The sequence below is a fragment of the Bactrocera latifrons genome, unplaced genomic scaffold (genome assembly GCF_001853355.1).
Source record: "Bactrocera latifrons isolate USDA-ARS-PBARC rearing strain unplaced genomic scaffold, ASM185335v1 scaffold_157, whole genome shotgun sequence".
NCBI lineage: Eukaryota > Metazoa > Arthropoda > Insecta > Diptera > Tephritidae > Bactrocera > Bactrocera latifrons.
Window position 1 is genome coordinate 192817 of NW_017535041.1, and position 8418 is coordinate 201234.

At 36.3% G+C, this 8418-nt stretch overlaps 3 protein-coding genes across 3 annotated transcripts in view; all 3 read right to left on the reverse strand.

Moving 5' to 3' along the window:
• LOC108966148 (trypsin-like) overlaps positions 1 to 201 on the reverse strand; it is an 830-nt gene extending 629 nt beyond the window's left edge. The window contains exon 1 of the mRNA XM_018928908.1: positions 8 to 201. Coding sequence (XP_018784453.1) covers positions 8 to 170 — 163 coding nt within the window. The 5' untranslated portion in view covers positions 171 to 201. The remainder of the gene's footprint in view (positions 1 to 7) is intronic.
• Positions 202 to 1840: 1639 nt separating this feature from the next.
• On the reverse strand, positions 1841 to 2771 carry LOC108966199 (trypsin-like). The gene has a single exon (XM_018928968.1). It carries the CDS (start codon positions 2769 to 2771, stop codon positions 2007 to 2009), a length of 765 nt encoding a protein of 254 aa, XP_018784513.1. The 3' UTR covers positions 1841 to 2006.
• A 1603-nt stretch (positions 2772 to 4374) lies between these two features.
• On the reverse strand, positions 4375 to 5279 carry LOC108966153 (trypsin-like). Its single transcript, XM_018928913.1, has one exon. The coding sequence runs from the start codon at positions 5238 to 5240 to the stop codon at positions 4473 to 4475; it is 768 nt and encodes a 255-aa protein (XP_018784458.1). The 5' UTR covers positions 5241 to 5279; the 3' UTR covers positions 4375 to 4472.
• Between the last annotated feature and the right edge of the window lie 3139 nt (positions 5280 to 8418).

Here is an 8418-nt window from a genome sequence, read left to right on the forward strand (position 1 = left end):
ATGCTACCACCGCAGAAGTGTGAACCGCTGACAGTTTGCAATGACACCTGATAAGGGTGCTGAGAAATGGTGGTGTCTACACCATTAACAATGCGTCCATCTAAGTCATCAGGCATAGCGGCACCACAGGCCAGGCTAACGAGTGCGAATAAGGCTACTAGACGAAACATTTTCAAAACTTGACTGTTGTCTATGAAGAATTGACAAACGCTTTATATAGTCTAAAATGAGTCAACGCAGTACGGTACCTATAAACATTTTTTGAGTAAGTGTAGTGTACTTAGCTCGGAGCTTTTGTTTTGACATTTTAATTCTCGTCGTTCGATAACATTATCACCTATGTTATGAATTCACTTTTTAAAGATATTTAGTATTTCCAGTACAAGAGCAATGCATACAATTTTGAATTATGACAAAAGATAATTTGAGGATAACTGTCAGGAAAAAGTTTGTTGAATAACGCAACCCTCAATTGGTATTTAAATATTACTTGTACGAGTGCGTGCTTTTAAAGCATAATAACAACATACATATATATTTTTATAACTAAATAAGAGTCGGATAGTTTATTTTTAAAACTTGTTCAAAGAGTTGTTTGATCATTTAATCCTAATTCAATTCAAAATGGTCTAAGGAAGTAAGCTTCTTTTGGTAGTCTAAAGTATCTTTTCGTATTTCTAATCAAACTTCATCTTATTTTTTTATCTTTATACTAATAAATAAATAAACAAATATGTATCATTTTGGTCGACCACTTTTTGCCATTTTTCCACTGGCGACATTCCATCAGTGTAAATCGAAATTTCCAGAACGGAAGCGAGAAAGCCATTGCTGTGCTACACGAACTGATACAACATCGTATCCGTAAACTTCACAAATTTCATTGGTGGCTTAGGTGGCATTCTTCCCTTTTTAATACAAAAATTTTAAAATTTAGCGATTTTTTTTTTTTATTTTCACTCATTTTTGCACAGCTGTAATTTTTTTTCAACTTCCCCGAATTTAATTTAAAATGAAGCTTAAAATCTCAAGTTTCCAACACTATATGGTATGACAAAAGGTGATTGGCAGCACTGGAGATATACGACTGCAGCGACATCTATTGACGTAATACGAAAATACTTTTTCGTCCACGCAATATAAAAACGTCTGAAGCTAAGCCCATCTACCATTTGCCTTTATAAACCTAAAATATGTTTTTACTTATTCTTCTTTCAACAGTGCATTCAATGCCCCAGAGCTAGAGAGTTGGCATTCACTATTATACGATTTACCCAAGACAAACACCTATAACCCTCAAACATTAAAGACATTTACCTTTCTACGAGGAAAGCTTTTTTGGTACTTACGATTTACAAACGACTTCGATCGATTTATTTACCAATCTATATGGAAATTTCTTTTAGCGCCCAAAATTATACTTCACCGAAATTATTTTGATAATTATACAAGTACTACGTATTTATTAATATAAATTATTTATAAGTATGTTGTTCTCTTATTGGTTGTGGCGTAGATAAGTGTATTGGCAGTTAGTATTCAAAAAGCAAGTTATGATAAGAGCAGTAAGTAAGCTAGGTAAGATCAACAAAAATATGAAACGAATACAATATTTGGTACTTGCTACTTATATATCCACACACTATAAAACTAAAGAAGCAAGCCAAACACATATTCCCGCCGAACCGAAGTATTTTGTATTTAATTCATAGATATTAGCTAAATGGCAACTGGTATATAATTTAACTAGACTACCAGAGTTATTAGACGACTATTGACGAAGTTCTTGAATATGTTAAAAGGGAAGTTGTCATTGCATTGAATAGAAGTACTTCATGTATAATCTGCCCCAACTACCGTATTTATTGAAGCTGTAAACGAAACCTGAATCAATTTTTACTTTTAACAATGCAATAAAGTGACAAACTGATTAAGGAACGAGTAAAGTAGTAGCGAATTCCACGTTTACATATTTCACTCCTTAGTACGCACTAATCTTGCACAGTTTATAAACTGGCAGCAATTTCCAAAATCCAAGAACGTAACGAAGCCACATCAGCATAAACGCCTGGATAGCCTTTCTTAGCGCAACCATTACCCCAGGACACAATACCGACCAGTTTGCCTTCTGCTGCTAATGGACCACCAGAATCACCCTGACAAGCATCACTCTTGTCTTCATAAGCGCATACCATTGTTGGTAAAATTTTGGAGGAACCATATTTGTAATCCTTAGAGGCACAGTCTGCACGAGATACAATGTTGACRTCGACCTTGAGCAATGTAGTAGGTAGTGAAACGCACCAGAAGTAGCATTTGGCGCCCCAACCACTAACAACCGCGGACGTGCCAGATACCGGAGTTTCTTCRGCCAATTCAATATAACGTATGCTTGCCGACTGAGCCACAGGTTCGGCCAATTTCACAATGGCAACATCGTTTTGTCGTTGATTCTTGTTGTAACCAGGATGTGCGTAAAAAGCACGAACATTCACCAATTTACCACCACTCTTGTGATTGGTTGAACCCAAGCGAACTTGCAACTGATTGGCGGTTTTAGTTTGCAGACAATGTGCTGCAGTGACAACAGTGTCCTCATTGATAATGCTGCCACCGCAAAAATGTCCACTCTTACTTTGCAATGAGATCTGGTAGGGATGCAAATCAATAGTAGTTTCCTCACCACTGACAATACGCCCATTGAAATCGTTTATTAAGATTTCGCCAAAGGCGACGTTGAAGAGCAGAAAAATTGCTACGAAGCGAAACATGTCTGTTAATTCGTTGACTGTGTTTCTGAGAGATTTTGCTAAAGCTTTTATARTCATAATTGAACCCGCTAACTCCCATGGATAAGCAGCGTCATTGGTAATTTCTGTGTTAATACTTTCCCAAGTTGTAAATTATGAAATGAGAATATCCGTAAGTAATAGTTCAAATTGGTAAAACCACCAAAATAACCATAATCGTAAGGGAATTTACGTTTAATATTGTACTTAACATAAAACCTTTTAAAAGCAAATGATTTATTGATGGTGCAAGCGATATGATATTGATTATATATTTTATGAAGTTCTTGTGAGTTCATATAAAATCACACCGGTTATATTAGATTACAAATACTGCTACATTAGCGAAATGTAAGGCGATTACCCATGTAAAAAAATAGTCAAATGATGCCATCTTATGTTCTTCGCCTCTGTGGCTTACCAGATTGGTATTTCATGAAGATGCCGAGATGGACGTGATATTTTTATTTGTTGGAGAACAAGGTGTTTTTATTTGGAAATTGATTAATTTAGTTACTCATAGACCTTTAGTTAATTTTTAGGATTCAATATTTATAACACCATCTCGTTTATGCTGTAAATACGAATATCGAGCAGCATTCCAGATTTTTATTCCTATACTACCGAATTTTGAAATCGAAATATGCAGATTACCCACACGATTTAATGAAAGATATGGATTGAACCTTGTTTTGTAAAGTTTGCTCTCTTAAGTTAATTGTAACCCTCCCAATATATATAGTACATATATTATTTTTCCATCTACATAGTAATACTCGAAACTCCATCAGTGCCGCTAAATGTGTTACCTCCACTTCCGTACTTCTCCTCTTTAGATGCAGTATTCAAAAAGATCATCTCGTACCAGATGTTCTTATGTTAGAAACCAGGACATGTACGATACACACTGTTCGAACGTAGTAGTTGCAGCCACTTGATCGATACCACAGCTACCGGAAGGCAATCTTGCGAGTTTTTGTGAAGGCAACTGGCGCACCTGACCGCCTGTGCTCTTTATCAGTCAATTGATAGATAAGTTGTAAAATAATGCGCACTAAGCTACATACATGAAACGTTGGACGATAAGTGCGCCCGGAAAGAGTTTTATAATTAAAAAGATATAAAATATATAATCATGATAACCAAACATTTTTATATTCTTGTAAGACAAAAGAAAGATCCCCTTTTTGACAAAATATAGAAAAATTAAAGAAACTTAAATACCGTAAAATAAGTGCTTGCTACTTATTTCTTTTTGTAACTAAATAAAATCAAAACAACTTTAAGAACAGGAAAAATCAGGAATAGAGAGGAAAGGAACTATCTACGACCACGAGGTAGACCTCGGGACTACGAAARCATACTATGAGTTAAGTTGAATCACGACTATCTGTTAGAAAAAGAGGCAACTCACATTCACTCTTAGCTCGGTGAAAACTTTCTATAGGATGGTCTTCATTGCAAGCTCAATAGCTATACAATTTTCACCGATTCTAATACGACMCTTGAGGCTCCGCTTTTTCTTTATAAATTTTTATACCGATTACTTAATGCATTAATTAGCTGCATAAAACACTTTTATTTGTAATTTTATAAACTCAATATCATTCATTTATTCATTAGGTTAAAAATAAAAATATCAATTGCTTTTGACTTTGACTATRAAAGAAACTAAAAAACTTCTTACAGAGAGCGAGCGGTTTCCTCGATCCAGGAACGTTCATCGGCAACATCACTGTASACACCTGGGTAACCATCTGAACCGCAACCCCTGCCCCAAGAAACAACACCGACCAATTCGTTCTCAGCAACCAATGGGCCGCCGGAATCGCCTTGACATGCGTCCTTGCCGAGATCGTAGGCACATACCATGGTRTCGCCGATTTCAGAGCCGTATTTGTATTCCTTCGATGCACAAGCGTTCCTGTCAACAATACCGACCTCAACTTCTTGCAAAGTTTCCGAAGACTTAGTGCACCACAGTGAGCACTTAATACCCCAACCGGTGACAACAGCACGTGTACCAGTGGCTGGCGTACGTTCGGCCAAACGAATATAGCGGATGCGAGAAGTTTCAGCAACCGACTCAGACAATTTGATTACAGCAACATCATTAACGTGAGTTCTACTATTATAGCCAGGATGATTTCTGAAAGAACGAGTGCGTACAGTACGACCGTCCTTGTTGTAGTAGGTGGATCCAAGACGCACCTGAATTTGATCAGCAGTGATTGATTGCAAGCAATGAGCCGCTGTTACAATGGTCGTATCATCGATGATACTGCCACCGCAAAAGTGGAAGCCATTCAGTTTTTGTAAAGACACTTGGTATGGATGAGCTTCGATGGATGTAGCCACACCTTTTACGATGCGACCATAAAAGTCGTTACTGGGTACGGTGCCGGAAAAGACAGCGCTCACTAGAGCAAACAATGTAATGAAACGGAACATGTCGCCGAAACGTTTTAAACTGTGCGAAAACTTGTAACGACATTTGATTTATATAGCCCACAAAAGACGGTTGTCCTATGACTACGAGAGATTTAGACAAAAAATTGATACATTCGTAAAGTTATCTTATGTGTACTTATGTATAGTCATTGATCTTTGGGTATGAAAAACCCGATTCTGTACAAGTAAAAGAATAATCTACACATGCTTTATATATTTGAAATTGGTGATTTCCAAAATCTCTTATCAATTTTAAGAAAGTATCGATCCATCATTAGACAGGCCGTAAAATAATTAACAACATGAGTGGTAAATTATTGGAAATATGGCCATACATATATATACACATATATTTGTTTAATCAATGGACACTCCTCAAAATGTGATAAGTACTTAACAGTTGGAAAAGCCCAAAATTTATACGTCAGTCATACTTGAGTGGTCAGTTGAAATAAAATGTGTATTGAATCGAAAATAATTCAAGAAGACTTATATGTATGCATTTACTCGTACCTATATTATGAACAGTGAATGGGTTTGAGAGAAGAGCCTCAGTGCTTCTGCTTCTTCCACATAGTACACATTGTGTACCCGAATTTTATCACTCAACCTTTCGCTAAATGTCGTATTATCGCAAGACAGTTTAACCAGAAAGCATTTTAGCTTAAACCGCTTCTTCATCGTTTCATGACTGTCGACGAACTATGTATCCACTCGTAGACACGAAGTCTGTTCTATCGGCCGAAAGTTTACCATTTTCAGGGATTCACTAGGTGTGATCTACTGTGACTTCGTGGATAAGGATAAAACCATCACCATACTCTACTATTGCTGAATTATTGCCGATACAACATCGATTTTCTTATATGCACATGTTGAATACCTAGTGTATCCTGTATAAGGGTAAAACAATCACCAGGCTCTACTGTTTCCGAATTATTAGGTCGATTTAGCRATGAGTTTCAGAAGAAATGGTCACTTTTTACACCTCCACAAACCGATAATTTTACATATAGTATATACATATATATATATAGTATACTTAAAAATAGTGCTAGTTTAATGTTAGAGACTGTATCTTCTTTACATGACAGTAAAATAAAAATATTTAAAAAAACTTTTTAAGTTAAACGGTTTTATGTTAAACATACATTGCAATGTTTAAGATAAATGTACTAAAAACCAAAAAATAATAAAATAGATACAGTCGTGGGAATTATAAACATATGCATAGACTAGACTAAAATAAAACCATGGAACACGACTAAGTATTAATTGCCCAGTTGTTAAATTCATCAAAATCTATGATTCATGTCATTGTGACGGAGCACTTGAACATGTGCAAAGTGTGCGCGAAGATGGTCCCAAAAGTACTCACTGACGACCGGAAATAGCGGCGAGTAGAAGTGTGCCAAAAAAATGTTAACATGTGTGTGATTTTTAAATTACGTAATCACAGGTGACGAGTTATGGATCTTTGAGTATTATCCCTGAAAAGRCTGATAAAAGGCAAGAATTTTGAGACGACAGAGGGGATCCAAGCAGCATCGGCCTCAAGGCTATTCCGGAGAATGCCTTCCCTGACGCCTTCAATGTTTGGACATCGCGATGCATCGACGCAGAATGAGCCTAATTTGAAAGTTTTTAAAGAATTGTAACGATTGGTTCAATAATATTTTTTTTTAATCTACTGAGTCCTATTACTTTTTGGACAAACCCTGTACGCGATAGAAAATTTTGTAACTCAGATTCGTAAATAGAACGTTTCAAATACCCTACAGGCCCCTTACATTTTTTTCTTCAGATTTGTTGAGTGATGTAAAGGTCAGCTGAAGTCCTGCAAATTTCAATGATTGAAATATTATACATATATTCCATAAGAAGTCCTGAAAATTTCAATGATTGAAATATTATACATATATTCCATAATAATAATAGGTTGTCAAAACAGTCTTGAGGTATTTTTATTGAATTTTCAATTGTTCATAAATTTTTTTTTTTTATGACTCATGCCCAGCTCTTAACCGATGCTACGGCTGCTACTATGCCGGTCTTTTTCGACCAATTCAGCGATTTTATGGCGCATCTTCGACCACCTCTACACCAGAACGAAAACGTTGAAACCATCATTGTGCAGTGGAAATGGAATCTGTATCGGGTCCATAAACTGCACAAATTTTATTGACGGCTTGAGATGCATTTTTGCCTTTATCGTAGTAGTACTGTAAAATATGCCGAATTTTCTCTTTATTTTGCTCCATGTTTGCGACGCTATAACTCACGAACGACTGAAAAGAAACAATCAATCAAACATGTGTTAGCGCGTGAAATGAGCTTTCCAAAAAGGTGTAGCATGACCCGATGCGACGAATAAAACTAGAACTACACGCTCTCAGCGCCAACTAGCGAAAATAACGCAAGACTTTTTTGACAACCTAATATATCTTCATATTCGTTAAAACCTCAGCTAATATTTCTAAACTCATAGAAATCATAAAAATAATAAATTATATCCCTTCAATAAAATTATAAAATTCTTAAATTAAACTAAAAAAGTTATTATTACTTATAGCTATTGTTTTTGTTTTAATATATGCATTAATTCTACTGATAAAAGACTAATGTAACTAAACTAATAATGCTATCATTTTCAAAATTAAAAATTAAACAAATAGCAGTTATCAAGCTTTCTTGGTAATGCTACAAAAAGAGGAAAGTTCTCTGATCGCCATTCACTTGGGAGTGGCCAGAAACGTTTCTTTTATATATGACTCAAGCAGTTCACGACTTCCGATCCTTGACCAAGTATCCCCTAGGTAGCCTAAGAACATCCGTTTGAAGGCGAGCTAAAGTGAGAAGGCGAAACATTCCCTGCATAGGGTTGTGCGCTGGGTTTGGGACCCGCCACGTAAAAAAAACCAACCCAATGAAAATGCAACAACAGCCTCGGATGAGAGACCCCACTTTTGATGASGACCAATGCAAACGAAATAAGGACTACGAATTGAAGGCATGTCCCTTAATTGGGAAGGTGCCGCTGCTCAGCTGGTTGATGTCCTCGTAAAAATAAAAGCTGACATCACCGCCGTCCCAGAAATGCGATGGACGGGACAAGTACAGAGACGAGTAGGTCCTTGTGGCATTTACTACAGTGGCCGTATAAAGGAGCGCAAGTTTG